Source organism: Arachis duranensis, unplaced genomic scaffold, assembly GCF_000817695.3.
Source record: "Arachis duranensis cultivar V14167 unplaced genomic scaffold, aradu.V14167.gnm2.J7QH unplaced_Scaffold_232525, whole genome shotgun sequence".
In the NCBI taxonomy this organism is placed as follows: Eukaryota; Viridiplantae; Streptophyta; class Magnoliopsida; order Fabales; family Fabaceae; genus Arachis; species Arachis duranensis.
The window spans coordinates 581638-599800 of record NW_026264851.1 but is presented as its reverse complement, the minus strand read 5'-3'; the positions used below and the strand labels follow the sequence as shown (position 1 = coordinate 599800).

Below are 18163 nucleotides of genomic sequence, written 5' to 3'. Positions count from 1 at the left end.
ACAGAGATCGGTAGCTCTAAGTACTCGCACACCATCTCGAAGCAGCGGATGGATGCCCAGCTGTTCGGATGTAATTGAGATGGTGCCACCGAAATTCGGTTTAGGAGACTCATCTGAAAGGGGAAAAAGGGGATGCGAACCCCAACCTGGGTGAACATGGCCTTGTAAAACCAGATCCAATCGGCAACCCGAGGGGCATTAAAATTAATCTCATAAAGCCGCTCGTGAGGGGCGGGGACATAAACATCATAGTTCGCCTCCTCGTCGGTACCCCCACAAAGATACTCGGCCGGGCGAAATTCCGTGAGCTCCTCCTCACCCATCTGATTGGGAGAGTTCCTGAGGTCGGAAACCACCCACGCATACGGGTCGTAACCCGCGGCGGAGCTAGAAGCTCGGCTAACGACACGAGGCATACCTACAGTGGGGGCACCGCGCGGTTAGTCCGTGAGGTCGGAATCCAGGAAAAACCCAAAGAAACCCCACGTGCCATGACCACAAGGGGGACCAAACAAAACCGAGACCAGAACAATGACACAAACCCCCCATGACACACCACAGTCAACAAAAAGAAAATGCATCCATGAAAATGCGTCCATGAACAACAAGAAAAGAGCAAGCACAGGAAAAACGCTCATAACAAACATGCAAACAACCATTGAAGCGAAAGGAAAAAGGTGGTTACCTGGATGAATCGAGAAAATTCAGATAAGGACGAAGCGCACTGGAGCAATGAAAAGAACTTCTAAGAGATGAGAGCGCAGGAAGAAGGAATAGGCAATATGATCAGAAAAGCAAGTAGAAGAAGAACAAAACGTAAAACTGTTTAAAACCGCTTTAGTGGAAGCGCGAAAGGCCTGGGGGCAGAACAGTCTTTGCACGCGTGGGTTTTTTCGACCCTTAATGAGCATTTAATGCCCCTCGCGAGAAATGAGGCGACAAAAGAACGCCCCGAATTGCGAACGGGCACGTATACGAGTAGCGCGTCCCTCATACGAACGATCGACCTCGCGACAACAGAGAACTCGCCTCCAACGACCCATACGGTCGATTAAAGGCACGTGGAGGCACTGTAACGGCCTGGCCCAGGTCGCTTACGGGTCAACCCGACCCACTGAATACCCGACCCGAGCGGTCGGTCATATGCAGCTCACTACGCGACCCGGACACGCGTCCCTGACAGCTCTCCACTGAAGCTGTAAGGAAGCTTCGAGGAAGGTGGGCCTGTCCTTGTAGGGCCCACCTCTGACACAGTATAAATGGGGAAGGACCTGCCCTTCCCCCAAGGTACGTCACACTTTTCCACCTAACCATTTTCCCGCCTGCACACTAGCTGACTAGAGCGTCGGAGTGTCTTTGCAGGTGGCACCCCCCACTCTCCTTCCACGACAAGTGCTCGGCTACTCGGCAAGCCCAAATCTAGCCCAACCGTGATCGAGGCGTTTTCACTCCCTCCAATTACCACCCGATTTGTCCGGAAACCGACGACCGAACATTAACTTATAAAAACTTTAGAACACCAATACATTTACCAATAAATAAATAAATGAAACAAGTTTGTACCTATGAAAAATGAATAAATTATTATTTTTACTTATAAAAATAAAAAATATTGATAGATATACTTTTAAATAATCTGTTTTCATGAGTTATGGATGTTCATAAATAAATTTATTAATATATTAAATTTGTATGAATAAAAATAATAATTAACTTGATAAATACATTAGATTCCTTTTATTGGACTAATAAAATACATAATTTTAAACACGTGCTTACTTTATCTACTTTTATTTTAAAATGAAGAATCCATAAATATGTCACTATTTTATTGCATAGCAATATTTTTTTTTTTTTTGGACTAAGGCCTAGGCCAATACAACCCAAGCCCCAATAGAACTCCTAAGTTGCCACAACAATTCTCATTGTGCAAGAGAGGCGCTGCACTTTCCTTTCCTTGCAGCAACTTCCATTTCCCAATCTGATTGCATACTCATTTCCCAATAGATTTGGGCTGCTGTAAATGATGGGCTTGAGGAGACGCCTCACTGAAACTAGGCCACTAGTGTTATTCTTCTCGGTCTCATTCTCACAACTCTTCAGTGTTCGCCCTCTTTCTCCAATCTCCACCATCCCATTGATTTTTGACATTTGTGTTGTTTCTGAAATCAATCAAATCACAGCTTCTGTTTGATGCATCATCTATAATCCAATCTCATCTTCCGCTGCGGATTCAATCTTCTTTTCCGCCGGTGGTGCCTCTACTCTCCTCCACAATACTGGTTCCAATTCTCCCTTTCTCCTTCTAGTTACTTCCGAATCTCTCATTTTCTTTGCAAGTGTTCCAACTTCAAGGCCGCTATCAACCCCGTCCGCTGTCAACTCCCTCCGCCCTCCGGCAACAGCAATCCAGTACCGCAGAACACCATATCACCTCGTGTACAACTCGTCAATTACATAGGTTATGCTCGAGCTAGTTATTCGCACATACTGCATAGCAATATTGAAAAATTCTTTTTCTTTTCTTTGATCTCTTTAGTGTATTTTTTTTTTGGTAAATAAACGAAGCCATAGTTCAAATTTTTTTCCCCTTTGGCAACTACCCTTTTTAATTGGGCTCCTAGAATCTTCATAATTAAAATCCAGTCCCTAAGCCAGAAATAAACGAACCCAGCCCATATTCCAAGAGGCCCAATATATATTTAAATGGCCGAAAAATTAACATTATAAGGAAATATTATTAAAATAATGGTCATAAAAAGTTGGACGTTGGCTCCAACCTTCCAAAATTTGAAAACTTCAATCTCAAACGGTCCCCGAACTTTAAATTAAATACATCCGAACCGTCCATCAAAACCACTCTGCACCGTTTGATCACAGAATCTCTTTCTCTCTCCGCCATTTCTACCTTCCAGTTTCATATTTCACATTTCCCGTTTCCCAATTCCACCACTTACTATAGTGAACGAATTCGTCCCTTCCTTTTTTTTTCCCGTTGAAAATTTTCCACCGGAATCGTTCTCTGTCTTCTTCTTCGCGATGCCGTTTCTGTCGGAGGCCGCAAGCGCCATTAAGAGCAGGTTCGGGTTCCACCACCACCCTTCCTCCGATAAGATGTCGCTAGTTCAGAACACTCCCGATCTTCTCAAATCTGCGGCCAAGGACAGCGTCTTTCAGAGCTCAGGGGTTCGAAGCATCGGCAACTGGGATAACGACGAAGAAGCTTCCTCCGCTGCTACTTGCAGCACCGCAGTTGCCTCCGCTCAGAGTTTTGAGTTATACGAAGATCCTTCTTTCTGGAAGGAGCACAATGTGCAGGTACAATATTGCTTATTGAGTATTAATCAGTAGTTTAGTGAGTAGGTGATGGTTTAGAATTTTTTTTTAAATTTCAAATAACTGAATCTCATACCTTATAGTACGGATTTTTTGCTAGTAAAATTCAAGCTAGTTTTGTAATTCTTTGTGTACTTCAATTTATTTGTAATCGTAATAATATATACTTAGGATGGATTTTGACTCGATGGGAGCTTATTTAGATTTTGACTTAATTTTTTGGTCTAGGTTATAATCAGAATGCGCCCTCTAAGCAATGCGGAAGTATCGGTACAAGGGCATAGCAAGTGCGTAAGGCAGGAAAGTTCTCAAACAATTACTTGGACTGGGCATCCAGAGTCTCGATTTACTTTTGATCTTGTTGCTGATGAGAATGTTAGCCAGGTAGATTTTTCTTACATAATTTCATTCATATTGTAGAAATAGAATTTGGTTGTGCATTTCATATTTTGATAGTTATATATGCATATATCTTTGGTCCCATTTCTATTTATTGGTTCTAAGACTGGGTTTTGAATGAATTATTTGCCAGGAGAAACTTTTTAAAGTAGCTGGTTTGCCAATGGTAGAAAACTGCATGGGAGGTTACAACAGCTGCATGTTTGCTTATGGCCAAGTGAGTCTTTAGTTTGCTCTATTCCAGTTGGTTGCAAGGTTATATGTATAGCAAATGTTCTATATTTTGACTTTTTTTTTTAAATTTATTTATTTATTAGTTATGTCTTTCAATTCTAATGTTCGTATTGTCATAAAAATGAGAATATGTGATACTTTTGTGATTTAGACTAATTATGAAATGTGACTTATGTGATTGATGGAGCTAACCTCATTGTTTGCTGAAAATACTGATTATGCTTGTAGACCGGAAGTGGGAAGACTCACACCATGCTTGGTGATATTGAGGGGGGAACTAGAAGACATAGTGTCAACTGCGGGATGACACCAAGAATTTTTGAGCACTTATTTTCAAGGATCCAAAAGGTAATATTTATTGAGGGTTTAGATGCCATGGGCTAAGCTTATGCTTCAACTGTAGGTTGGACGAATATCATGTGATGAATATTGTTTCTATGTTATGGCTATAGGGTTCTATTAGGAAGATAAATATTCTTGCTGAGATAGTCATCCATTAAGAAATCTTCTTTTACTTGTATATTTTTTATCAAACAATTATGCAGTGATCATTAAATCATCCACTTATTGTTGATCTTGCCAGTTCTATATTTGAACCTTTTATATTTAATTTGGATTGATTAAGGACATCCATATTTTTGGATGACTAATAAACAATATATTGATATAATTGTTATGTTGCAGTATGACCATTCATACATTTATGGTAGCAAGGATCTAATTTTAGTCTGTATTGCTCTAATGAACCAGGAAAAAGAGGCCCGGAGAGATGAAAAGTTAAAATTTACCTGCAAAATTTCTTTCTTGGAGATTTACAATGAACAGATTCTTGATCTTTTGGACCCATCATCTAACAATCTACAGGTATTGCTAACCATTCATAAAAAAATAGCATCTCCTTAATTTTTAAATCGTCTCTCTTATTTCGGAAATACCTTTTCTTTCTCTGCTCTGTTTCCCAAAGTATCTATTCTGCAGTAAAGTCGATTTCCATATCATTGGAGGTTCCTCTGAACCTAAGAAGATAATAAACACACAAAAGTTGCTTGAATATGACCTACTATTTCAGTGTTTCTCTGAATATTTTTAGAAGAGTTTTAATACATCTATTGAATCTTATTCATCTAAAACTACGTGGCAGATAAGAGAAGACATTAAAAAAGGAGTTTATGTGGAAAACATCAAGGAAGTCGAAGTCACTAATGCTCGAGATGTCATTCAGCAACTTATTCAGGTCTGTGTTGATCTGGAACATTGTTAACATCAGCAGTATTGATTTTGACTTGGTATTTTTAGAAACATTTAGTGTTTCGTAGTAAGTACCTACTATGCTATTCCAAAATTTTCACAATTCTTTCTAGATTTGTTCAATGATTTTTGCACATGGAATCCTATTCTTTAATAGGCATGATTGAAAATAACGATAATGTGATATTATTTAGGGCGCCGCAAATAGAAAGGTGGCTGCTACAAATATGAATCATGCTAGCAGTCGTTCTCACAGTGTATTTACTTGCAACATTGAGAGTCAGGTGACTAATATTGATGCTTTACATTTTATCTTATTGGATATTTATGTAAAACAGATAAAAAAAGAATTTATTTATTTTTTAATTTATTTTATGTTCTTCAACGATATTCTGAAAACTTAATTAACTTGTCCATAGTGGGAATCTCAAGGAGTGACTCTCTTTCGATTTGCTAGACTTAACCTTGTTGATTTGGCTGGATCAGAAAGGTAAGCGGATCGCAAGATTCTATATACCTGTTTGTGTATATGTTCTAGATTAGCAAAGTCAAAGTCCATTTACTTTGTTTAATACCCATATGGCTAACATTATGTTTCTATTTTGATGACAAAAGGCAGAAAAGTTCTGGTGCTGAAGGGGAGCGCCTCAAGGAAGCTACTAATATCAATAAGTCTCTTTCAACCTTGGGGTTGGTTATCCTCACTGACAAGTTTAAATTACATTCTATTACATACATGTGTTTCTATTGTTGTGTTAGTGTTACCCTAAAAAAATTAATTGGGTGATATACCTGCAGGCTTGTGATTATGAACTTAGTAAGTATATCGAATGGGAAGTCGCTGCATGTTCCGTACCGTGATTCAAAGCTTACTTTTTTACTTCAGGTCAGTGGTGGATCTTTCTAGCTTCACATTGCTTTGGTGGTGCATCATACTTCCAAATTAGATTCTGTAGATTAGAGGCAAAGCATATCACTGGTTACAAAAATAAAAAGCAAATAGTTCTTGTGCAAGTAACTTTGATTTGAAGTCCAGAAAGTAACTCTGTGATTGAGCAATAATAGATTCGCTATGGAATAATTACCAAAGCTAATTACTATTTTTGAGAGGATCTTAAATTTTGCAGTTGAAGAAATGAATGCTTGTATGCTAAAATACATGTTTGGTAGTTCACTAATTATTTTTCCATTCGAGAAATTGTTTGCTAAAGTGATCATGGGCATCACATTAGAAACAATTAACTTATAATAATCAGTATTTGGTCTCTCCCTTTCAGGATTCTCTTGGAGGGAATTCAAAGACGATCATAATTGCAAATATAAGCCCCTCCATTTGGTCAGCGAATCTCCTTCCTCTATGATCTAAATATTTTTTTATAGCTTGTTTTCTTGGTCATTAACAATCTCAAATTTATATGCTGTACCCTTGCAGTTGCTCACTTGAGACATTAAGCACATTGAAATTTGCACAACGCGCTAAATTTATTAAGAACAATGTATGTCTCTCTTCAAGAGCTCCTTTATTACTGTACTTTTGATTTTCAGCCTACAAATACTTCTCACGAGAGAGCTGATTAAACAGTGTTGATATCTGTTTAAATCTTTTAATAGAGTCTTACTAATTTCTATTCATATTGTTGTCTATTTTTCTCCAGGCCATTGTAAATGAGGATGCATCCGGAGATGTCATTGCCATGAGAATTCAAATTCAACAACTCAAGGTGCTCTACTTTTGATTTATCCTTTTTCCATTTATTGTCTAAATTCTATCATAGTCATTTCTAATGTTCAAGCGTCCTCGTTCTCTTTCGCTTAAGCTAATTTACAAGAAATGTTGATATAATGAAATTCTTGAACAGATATCCAATAAATTAGCATATTTGTAAAGCTTTTATCTTTTGGTTTTCAGAAAGAAGTATCACGTTTACGGGGTCTAGTTGGAGGTGGAGAAATTCAGGACGTTGAATCTTCAGTGATCAGCTTTCCAGGCTCTCCAGGATCCTTTAAGTGGGAAGGCAATCATGGATCATTCAGTCCATTAACCTCTGCTAAAAGGATAACTCCCGTAGGGATTATTTTTATTTTCTTTTTCCTCGGTATGAAAACATATCTTGTTTCTCATGATTCTGTACTCATAAGGATACTTACTGCTTTCAGAAAAAAGACTATGAAATTGCCCTTGTTGGGGCCTTTAGGAGGGAAAAGGAGAAGGATATGGCATTGCAGGCATTGAAAGATGAAAATGAAGCTGTCATGAAGCTGGTATTGTGGAAAACAATATATTTGCCACTTGATGGTTTGTTTTGAGTTTTATGTTTGAATGAGAATAAAATTTGTGTTATTGTCTAGAGGTTTTGTATGGGTCTTCACTCTTCAGTATATTTAACATATGATTTTCTAGTATTTTAATATATCAAAAAGTCTTTATTCAGAATATTTTTTAGGATGTAAATGTATAAATTTAATGGTTGCAATATGGGATGAAAATCAGGCCAAACAAAGGGAAGATGAAATCCAAGGTCTAAAGATGAGGCTACGTTTTCGAGAAGCTGGGATAAAGAGGCTTGAAGGAGTTGCTTCTGGAAAGATCTCAGCTGAGACACACTTGCTGAATGAAAAGGAGGAGCTTCTGAAGGAAATTGAAGTCCTGAGGACCCAGGTGGACCGAAATCAAGAGGTGACCAGATTTGCTATGGAAAATCTGCAGCTGAAGAAAGAAATTGAAAGGCATGTTTTTATTGCATATATAAAGATGGCTCCTTGTTTTACTCTTTTGGTCTGTTTTGTCTCCTGTGCAAACATAAATAGCTCAATTTGGCTTCACAACTAAAAGAATGCTTGAGATTTGGAAAGTTAGCGGGTGGCCAAAGCACAAAATTGTATATTCAAGCATGAGACAAACATAGCACTTTAGATACTATGTTTGACATTTAATGAGGAACAACATATAGTATAGCGTCAGAGTAACAATGAATTCGTGTGATCAATAATGATTTTCTTTTTTCTCTAAACTTTCATGTGGTGATTGGTGATTTACTTATATATCTTCAAATACACACTACACAGGTTGAAATCATTTTCTGAGGAAGGTGAACGTGAATTGATGAATGAACAGATTATGGTACTAGAAAACCAGGTAGAAAAAAAGATTTCATAATTTACTTTATAAAGATTTTACTTTATATCTTGTAATGTTGATTGTATTTTACCCACTTGTCTGTGCAGTTGTTAGAGGCACTAGATTGGAAATTTATGCATCAAACATATCTGGTAATGCTTCTAGAGGTTTCTGGTTTAATTTTTAACCGTTGCAATGGATTACAATTTTTTCATGTTTACATCGTCATTTTATAAATTTTGTAGAACACGAAGTCAGAAATGGAAGATGTAAATGGTGATAACATTCTTGTTTCTGATCAGGTATGCAACTACACAATTTAGCTTCATGCATTATTTGTCATAATCTTGCATTTTTGAAATTTCATGCTTTATAAATGATGCAATTCTTAATATTTATTCTAGGATCCAAAATCTCGTTGGCAGTCTTCTCTCAGAGAGGAAAATGAATTTCTCCGCATTCAGGTCTAGGCAAATTTTGTTGCTACTCTTTTTTCTTTCTTCACCGTTTTACTTTTAGGTTCAACCGTTCAAGTGTCTCACACTATCACAAGTTAACATAATTTTATCTATCACAGGCTATACAAAACCAGGCCGAAATGGACACACTTCAAAAAAAGCTTGAAGTTTGCCTTCAAGAGAAAGAAAAATTAGAGAGGTATTGTTTACTCTCTCTCTCTCTCACACACACACATGCGGTGAGTTACCTTAGATAATGTGTGCTGATAAAAGTGATTTTTCTTTCTCATATTTCCTTCTTCATATTGTTTATGCAGAGGATAATTATTCCTCTTTATTGTTCTTATGCGATATAAGATATGTTTCTCCAATGCACTCACAGAATAGAATATATTACAGGGATCTTCATGATTTGACAACAAAGTTTGAACAAGAGAAATCCCAGGCAACCACAGAAGGAAGGGAGCAAATGGACCTTCCATCAACAACTGATATGCCTGTCATTAACATCAACGGCCAACAGGAATTGAAAGCAATGGTTGATGCAATTGCTTCAGCTAGTCAACGAGAGGCAGAGGCTCATGAGACAGCAATTGTGCTATCGAAGGAGAACGATGAACTCAGGGTGAAGCTTAAGACATTGATTGAGGACAACAGCAAACTAATTGAATTGTATGAAGAAGCTGCTGCTGTAGGCAGAAATGTTGATGAAGTTGGTTCAATTGTTGACAATGGTCGCCATCTTGAAACAACAAGAGAAGAGGAGAATGAACTGAAAAGCGTGGTTGAGAATCTCCAGCATCAGCTTAATGAACTGAATGAAGAAAATGAAAAGCTGATGACTTTGTATGAAAGAGCCATGCAGGAGAAGGATGACCTTAAAAGAGCTCTTGCATGCTCTGGACAAGAAAAGGTAGAAACCAGCGGAGAAACTGTCTGCCCAGAAAAACTTGTTGAAGTTGATGGAGGAAAAATACTGTCAAATGCAGAAACTGTTTGCCTGGAACGTCAGGGTAGAGGAGACACTGAATACATTGACCATCCTACAATATTTGGCCGTGAGTGTCAGCAGAATGAGGTATCAAATTGCACTGCATCAAAGTTCTCAGATGAAGTGAAATGTGCTAGGGAGAAGCTTGGAATAGTTAATGAACAAATATCAGATTGTGTCAGGAATCTATCTTCCCTTGGTTGTGTGGAAAAGGCTACGGTTGAGGTTGATAAGCTATCTAGTGAAGTTGAGGTAATTGAACATGATATTCAGGTCAAGCGTCAGAACTTTGAATCCTTGAAACTTATGCTTTCTGATGCACATGACAGAAGAACTCTAGCTGATAGAAAGTTCTCTGCACTCAAATATTCATTATCAAACCTCTCCTCATCGTTCGCTTACTTTGAGCAAAGGGAAGCAAGGGCAAGAGCAGGGGTGAACGACTTGGCATGTAATCTTAATAGAAAGAAAGAGGCACTGATTGCCCTTCAAGCTTCCAAAGAAGGGTTGGTGAATGCTCAGAAGAAGAACCAAGAATCTGAAGCTGAGGTAATAGCAAATATTGCAACCATCAAATCAAAACTGGAGGAAGAGAGTCGCAAGCGGGAAGGTGAAAAGGTTCTATTTGCAATTGACAACACACAGCATACAGACCCCCAACCGAAAACTTGGCATTTTAGTGGTAAAGCTACTGAGTTGCTGAAGCTAGAGGAAGAAAAACCGAAGTTGCAGTCAGAGATGAATCTCTCTCTAGAAAAACTTGCTGCCATAAGAAAGGAACTTGGAAATCTAAACAAGAAGCTGGCAAGTACAGAGAGCCAGATAGAAGCTGTTCAACTGGAAACTCAGCACATTTCGAGGATCTCAGAGGAGAAGGAACTCGCACTTCAACGTGTCATGAAGGAGAAGGAAATGCTCTTGGAGTTTAGAGATAATGGTTTTTCTGAAGTAGGGCATATTATTGCTGAACTCCACCAGTGTGTGTTTGAATGTGATTTAAAGGAGGCTGAAATAAAGGTTCTAGAGGAAGAACTGCAAACAGATTTTACAAGGGTCCAAGAGTTACAGACAGCAAGAATCATTGCTGCCAACAGTAAAAACAATATCCTGTCTTCAATGTCTCATTCTAGCATGTTAGTGAGGATTGAAGAGGGGATGCAGAATCTGAAGGCATTTATTCTTGAGATAAAATTGTTGTTAGATGGCATTTCCCATTCCACCTAAACCGCTGCTTTGTGTAACTAGTTTTAACCCTTAACCTTGTTTCCTTTTTTTAACGATTATAATCCTCCACTTGTAATTGTAGCATGTTTTGAATGTCCTTTCTGGATAATCCTATTTAGCATTCTTCTAAACTTGCACTTCTAAAAAATAAGTCAGTTTGTGTTAATTTTGTTATTAATTTTATTCGAAATTATCATAGTTTTTTAACACAAATAAAAATGATTTGCTTTACAAAATTAAAAGTTAATAAAAATTTATGTAATCCCCGTAAGACATGCATTTATATTTTGTTTGGTGGGTTAAATGTGTCAGACACTAGGGTGGTGTTTGAACGTTTAAACTTTAATGTGTGTATTGGCCAGAATTAGTTTGAATTGATACATCATTGCATTGTTACTAGTTATAGATAAGAATGCCAAAATGCTATGTATGTCGTTCATACATGGCCAAATTGAGGAAGTGGTTAGCAGAAGCATCTCTCGTGCTGTCGTGCATTCAGCACTGTAAGTCTGTAACCCTCAACAATATAAGTAAGTCTGTGATGTGATTCCAGCATCTTTGCATATGTGAGACCCAAATGGAACAACACATTAACACAATGTACCCCAACCAAAAGAGGCAAAGACCCTTGGATAATAAAACTAAGATAAAAAAGCCAGAACACAAATCTAATAATAGTAATAACAGCAACATTCACTCTATCACATCCCTTCTTTCAAGCTCACCCATCCATTCCTTTCTCTTTTCTCAAATCTCTTTTAACTCTTCCCAAAACATTTTCCCGGAAAACCTCATGAAATAAAAATAAAAAATAAAAAAACAAACCGGAATGGATCCTCGCCGGTGACAAAAACTCTTTTACCCCTCCGTCACAGGTTTCCTTCTCTTTGTCTCTCTTCTTCGCTTTTTCTTCCTCTCTCTCTTTCTTCTCCTCTCTGTTGCTTCAATGGGGACAAAAAAGAAAGAGAAGGGAATTCCGGCGAATCGCAGAAGCGTTCCACCTCCGCCACCTATGCCTCCTAAGCCAACCAAAATTCGACGGCGAACGAGCGAGGTTGCCGGCGGTGCGACGGCAGAGTGCGCGGCGGTGTTCTGCTGCTTGCCGTGCGCCGTTATGGACCTGCTGGTTCTGGCGACGTACAAGTTGCCGGCGGGGCTGGTGAAGAAGGCGATGATGAAGAGAGACCGGCAGCGCATGCAGAAGAAGAAGAGGACGCAGATGCAGAACAAGCAAAACGGCGGCGTCGGCGTGATGGCGCCAGAGAATGAGAAGAAGGAAGGGCTGACGCTGCTGGAGGAGCACCTGGCGACGGAGGAGGTGAATAGGAAATCGGCGGCGGAGAAGGATGATATGGAAGAAGAAATGTGGGCCCAGTTTAACGGAATGGGGTTCTGGAGAAGCACTTCGCAACGCAGTTTGCAACTGCCTCAACTAACTCAGCAAATGTCCAAACTGCAAACAGCTGGCGATGAGGATCGCGTGCGCGCGTGACATCCGTTTGAATTACACGTGTCGTAATCTCATTCGTCCTTTGAGGTTTAGATTGTCTGGATTGTGCATACATGTAAATTGAGGGGGAAAGAATCAGTTATTAAAAATCTATCTTATATTCTCACTTCAATATATATAATGTTCATTTATTTAGATAACCCAAACAAAATCCAAATGTTTGGATTGGCCTCTTACGCTCTTTTAATTTTGATCATGTAGGGAACACGCACGTTTTCCTTGTGTTTATGTATATGTCATGTAAAGTAAGAGCAAGATAGTGATGAATATGTATATGTATATATTGTAATCTGTATTTTGTTTTTTTTTTAAATAGAGTAAATATTCATTTTGATCCCTTATTATTTGATCAAAGAATAAAGTGTCTTTAATTATTTTAAAATATCATATTGGACTTATCCATCAAATTTATCGGCTATCCCTTTTAATTAGTTGCGAAACAATAACCAACTGATGTTTAAGTATGGTTGTCACGTAAAATTAATTTTTAAAATAAAAATTAATAAAATTTTTTAAACTAATTTCTTTAGCTTGTTTGAAATCATTTAACATGAAAAAAGAATTCTATTTTCTTTTAAAAAAAGAATTTATTTCTATTTAAAACTCAATTTCATGATTTGGAATGACAATATATTAACGGAATAGAATTCAAGTTTGAAGAGTGTGAAAGTTGATTTAGAAATCACTCTTTTTAGTCTGATTTACAAATGAAAGAAAAATGAGAATTAAAATTCTCAAAAGAATTCAAATCATTCATTTTCAGTTGTTCCAAAATAAAAAAAGAATTCAACTCTTGGTAAAATCTAATTCCTAACATTCCAAACAAGCTCTTAATAATATCATGGATTTAAAAAAAAAAAAGCCTTGCAGTTAATTCATGGGGTTTAGTGGTATTCATTATTTTGTCCCCTCATTTGAATTAAGCATTTTATTTTCTCTCATTATTGGATAATTTTTAATGTTTTATCCAAGGGTTTAGAGGGTTTTGTAATGAATTGGTGGATTGGACTGTCTGAGGAATTTGATGATGCTTTAATAAATCCCTTTTTATTGTTAATTGCTAAACTTTCCTTAATTACTCTAGAGTTTGTATTAGTCTATATTATGACTTATGATGTAGAGTGTGTTTTGCCAACTTTTTCCAATATCATTAATTGATTATCTATGTTCTTTATGATGCAGTGTGTGTTTTGCCAACTTTTTTGTTGTTAATTATTGCTAAACTTTCCTTAGCTGAAGCATTGTTACTTAGATTAAATGTCTTTGTTTGTAGATTGTCTTATTAGGAGGGAGTGGCTTTTTGGTTCTGCCATATGCAAGGTAGCAGTACCCAAGGTCATAGAAGTTATACGCCTAAGCAGGTTTGTGATGTTCAACACATTATTCTGTATATTTATGTTTGTCTACATACGCTTAACTCGCATTATTGAATTTTACATGGCGTCCTACTTATATCCATGTACATGGGTAGATTAGGTTTCGTTTGATTGCGGCATAAGATGAGACATAGATATAAAGACACATCTATAAAGTTATAGATATAAAATATTTGTATTTATATATTATATTTGACAAAAATAATGCACAAGACACACAAATATTTAAAAAATATTGAATAATTCTTCATTAAAAAAAAATGTTTGAAAAGATAAGAAAACAAATTTTAAAAATTAAATAAGAATAAAAAAGTAAAAAAATTAGTATTTCACAAATTGTATCTTAATATTTCACTAAATTGGAGGTATACAAATTTAATATCTTCGGGTCTATTCGTATCCTCTCGTATTCTTCAAAAATATATGTTTCACCAAACTAAACAGCAAACATGTATTTTTGTGTTTATGTCATCGCTACCTCAAGTTACTTGGATTGCAAGCATGCTACCTAAATCTTATACTAAATAAAATCTTAGTTTGATATTTTATTGCAGATATTTATTAAGGTAGTAGTAAAAAATAAAGAGAAAGAGAGATAGATTTTTAATTATAAATTTTTTACTTAAATAAATTTTATGGAAGCCAAAATTACTAGATTCTCCTTAAACGAATTCTAAAACGTAATTACCCTGTTATTAATATTATGTAAATCATTCTAGGATATGCACGGTTATATAATATGTGAATCATTTTATTCTAGGACGATTTATGCATGGATGACATAGTGGAAGAAGGCATAAACCGTGCTAGGGTCCTCAAGGTTAACAATAAAATATAAATCATCCCATCCCATAAGTTTTACGTGAATTTTGGCCAATCTTCAATAGGGTGCCACAATTTATGAGTTGAGAAGACGCTCTCCAACCTAACACGATTCACGTGGTCTTTCCTAACACAAAATGGGTTGGCACGATTTATGTTGTTAACACTAACCCTAAGGAGACGCGCTGGAACGAATTATTAAGGGAGTGGAACCTCCACGCATTGCTGCGAGTAAAGTAGAGGAAGAAGAGCCACCATTTTTGACCTTAGGGGAAGCTTTGGGAGAGAAGGTTTCGGTGGAAGACAGCCCACGACAGAGGAGGAGGTGTCTTTCTTGCCATCATTTTCATCATCAATAATTGGTGGCATCGCCTATAGCCTCTGCAAATGGATCTCTCTCTTTCTCTCTCTCATCTCCATGAATGTTGGTGCACCGTCTACCACAGGTGCTGCTCTCATTGCAAATGCGAGCTGTCCGAAGCTACGCTCATCACCCAAATCATTTGCCGGAACCGGCAAATTAGCCGCAAATGATGGGGGATGAAACAAAGGGAGTCACTGGTTGACCAGCTGGAATGGTAGTGGAACTCCCTTCTATGACGCTAGTTGGCGGATTCGGAGCGGATCCACCAAAGCTGCCATCTACGCCAACTATTCTGGCAAACAACTCCATAGCGCCCAAATCGGAAAATCTTGCTTGACTGTGGAATATAACTGATGAAAGGAAAATTGTGTGTCGGTATAGAATTTCACAAATGAATTCTCGTTACAAGTATAGTTCTAAACTAACAAACAATTCCTCAATAAAAAAATTTTATTTGTCACAAGTACAAACCCCAATAAAAATAACCGAAGTATTTAAACCTTGGGTCGTCTCTCAAGGAATTGCAGAGAAGTGTGCTCAATTATTAGTTATGGGTTGTATATTTTGGGGTTTTGAATAAGGGACAAGAAAAGTAAATAGAAACTCAAATGATAAAAAGGTCTTGGCAATGGTTGATGGTTAAGGATCTTTATCCTTGTCACTAACTACAACATGATAATTACAAGGATCAATCTCATTAAGTCATCCTCTAACAATTGAAAAAAAGTCAAATGAACTTTATCAATCCTAATCCATAAGTCCTAGCCATCTCACTAATGGACTTAGTGAAAGCTAGAGTCAATGGGCACCTATCATCAATCACTTGGACATTAGCAACTCAAGTTCACCTAAGTCACCATCCCAAGCCAACAACACAAAAATCTACTCTAACATCCTACCAAGCATTTTATCAAACACTTGGAAGGCATAAAAGAAAATCAAGATAAAATTACAAGAAATGTAAATCTACAACTACCAATTGCAAGGAAATAACAATAACAAAGCAATTAAACAATAAAGGAACATAAAACAAGAAATTGCATTAAAGAAATTTAAAATCAACAAAGTGCTCATAGACATGAAAGTGGAAAAATAGAAGAAATTAACAAGAAGAACTAAGAGAGTAAAGATGTAGGAACAAGAAATGGTAAAAGAAACTAAATGGAAACAACAATTAAAACTAGATCTAAGAAAATCATAAACTAAACCTAACCTAATTTCTAGAGAGAAGATAGAGCTTCTCTCTCTAGAAACCTAACCTAAAACATGATGAAAAACTCCAACTAACACTCCTTGGTTCATCCCCCTTCAATTCTTGGGTTCAATAGCATCAGAAATGAGTTGAATTGGGACCAAAATGAGCTAGAAATTGCTAGTCATAAGTTACTCCAAATGGCCCACGCTGATCATGCGATGCATGCGTGTGAAATGACGTGTACGCATCCCTAAACGTCAGGAAATTATGAAAAATTTTATATCATTTTGAAGTCCCGGATGTTAGCTTTCCAACACAACTGAAACCGCATCGTTTGGATCTCTGTAGCTCAAGTTATGATTGATTAAGTGCGAAGAGGTCAGGATTGACAGCTTAGTAGTTCCTTCATTTCTTCATGAGTTCTCTATTTTTACATGCTTTTTCTTCGTTCCCTTAATCCAATCTTTGCTTTCTGAACCTGAAATCATTTAATAAACATATCAAGGCATCGAATGGAATCAAGGTGAATTAAATTTAGCTATTTTAAGACCTAAAAAATATGTTTTCACTCTTAAGCACAATTAAAGGAGAATTTACAAAATCATGCTATTTTAGTGAATAAATGTGGAAAAAGTTGATAAAATCCCTCTAAATTCAACACAAGATGAACCCTAAAAATGAGGTTTATCAATAACTCACATATCATCATCGCCCAGCATCTCGTATTTTCCAAACTTAATATAACATTGCCTCAATGATATAGGAATACGAAAAAATAATTGCTTCATACGTTTTTTGCCACACTTTCCTGCCTTCTGTAATATATTACTATGTAATTCCATAAAAAATGTTTACGAATTTACAAACACACCTATCTATTTTTTACTAGAGAATACAACACCTTCACTTATATTTTCATCAATCTTTTTTCGATGATGAATTAACAGAAAAATACTCTTAGCCATCTCTCCCTAGACTCATAAAAGCTTCAATTGTGATTTATTTACGCCACACTCGTTTATTTATAGATTTTTTATAGTCATAAACCATTCTAGGCTTCTCAGGGTTACTACATTGCATGTGAACCGTGACAGGTTTATTAGGTTTTGTAAAGATAACGTAAATTGCGTTGGAGTTGTTAGGATTTTAAATGCACATTAATTGTGGCAAGCCTTTGAGCTTTAGTCTAATATCACATAAATTCTATTAAGGTGGCACAATTTATACTCAAGTTGTAATTATGGACACACTGACATAATTTATGGCTATTTCGAATTAGGCAATACATGAATAAATTGTCCTAAAATGCCATGTTTAACATATGCCATAATTCTTATTATTTTAGGATGATTTACATAATATCAAAAAGAGAAAAAACATGTTTAAAAATTTGTTTTAGAAAAATCCAATAAAATTGGTTTCTGTTTTATTTATTTAAATAAAAAACCCTTTAATTATTGTGGATAGACTTGTTAGTCTTTATTTTTTAAAACTATTTCTACATAGCACCCACATTTAATAGATTAGTTGATTACTATTTTGCAACCGGTTAAAGAGGTTAACTTGACTAATAACTTTAAGGAAAAAAGACAGATAGATTTCTGACTCTTTAAATTTTTGATAAATATATTTCTGATAAAATTTAAATACAAAAAAGTCTCTAATTTTAACAAACGAAGGATAATTTAGCTCTTCTGTCTATTTGTCTCTCATACACCAAACAAAACTGGCTGATGTGGCTGAAACGGTATCTAGGTGTCTGTTACGGTACCACGCTGGAAGGAGAATAAAGTTCGAAAGACAAATAAGTCCTTGATGTCATTTTGCAAATAAAGTTCAAAGGACAAATAGGTCCTTGAGAATTTAGTTCATTATACTTCTATTATAC

General features: G+C 36.5%; 2 protein-coding genes across 2 annotated transcripts in view; one reads left to right on the top strand and one right to left on the bottom strand.

Moving 5' to 3' along the window:
- Positions 1–416, bottom strand: part of LOC127744099 (uncharacterized) — a 9902-nt gene extending 9486 nt beyond the window's left edge. The window contains exon 1 of the mRNA XM_052256372.1: positions 33–416. Coding sequence (XP_052112332.1) covers positions 33–416 — 384 coding nt within the window. The remainder of the gene's footprint in view (positions 1–32) is intronic.
- Positions 417–1984: 1568 nt separating this feature from the next.
- LOC127744148 (kinesin-like protein KIN-12E) lies at positions 1985–11174 on the top strand. Its single transcript, XM_052256428.1, has 22 exons — positions 1985–3318; positions 3565–3720; positions 3869–3952; positions 4198–4317; positions 4720–4833; positions 5111–5203; positions 5412–5501; positions 5637–5707; positions 5833–5907; positions 6016–6103; positions 6495–6553; positions 6650–6713; positions 6873–6938; positions 7127–7282; positions 7375–7479; positions 7709–7944; positions 8284–8353; positions 8443–8487; positions 8581–8637; positions 8740–8799; positions 8913–8992; positions 9193–11174. The coding sequence occupies exons 1-22, from the start codon at positions 3040–3042 to the stop codon at positions 11006–11008; spliced, it is 3984 nt and encodes a 1327-aa protein (XP_052112388.1). The 5' UTR covers positions 1985–3039; the 3' UTR covers positions 11009–11174.
- The last annotated feature ends 6989 nt before the right edge of the window (positions 11175–18163 follow it).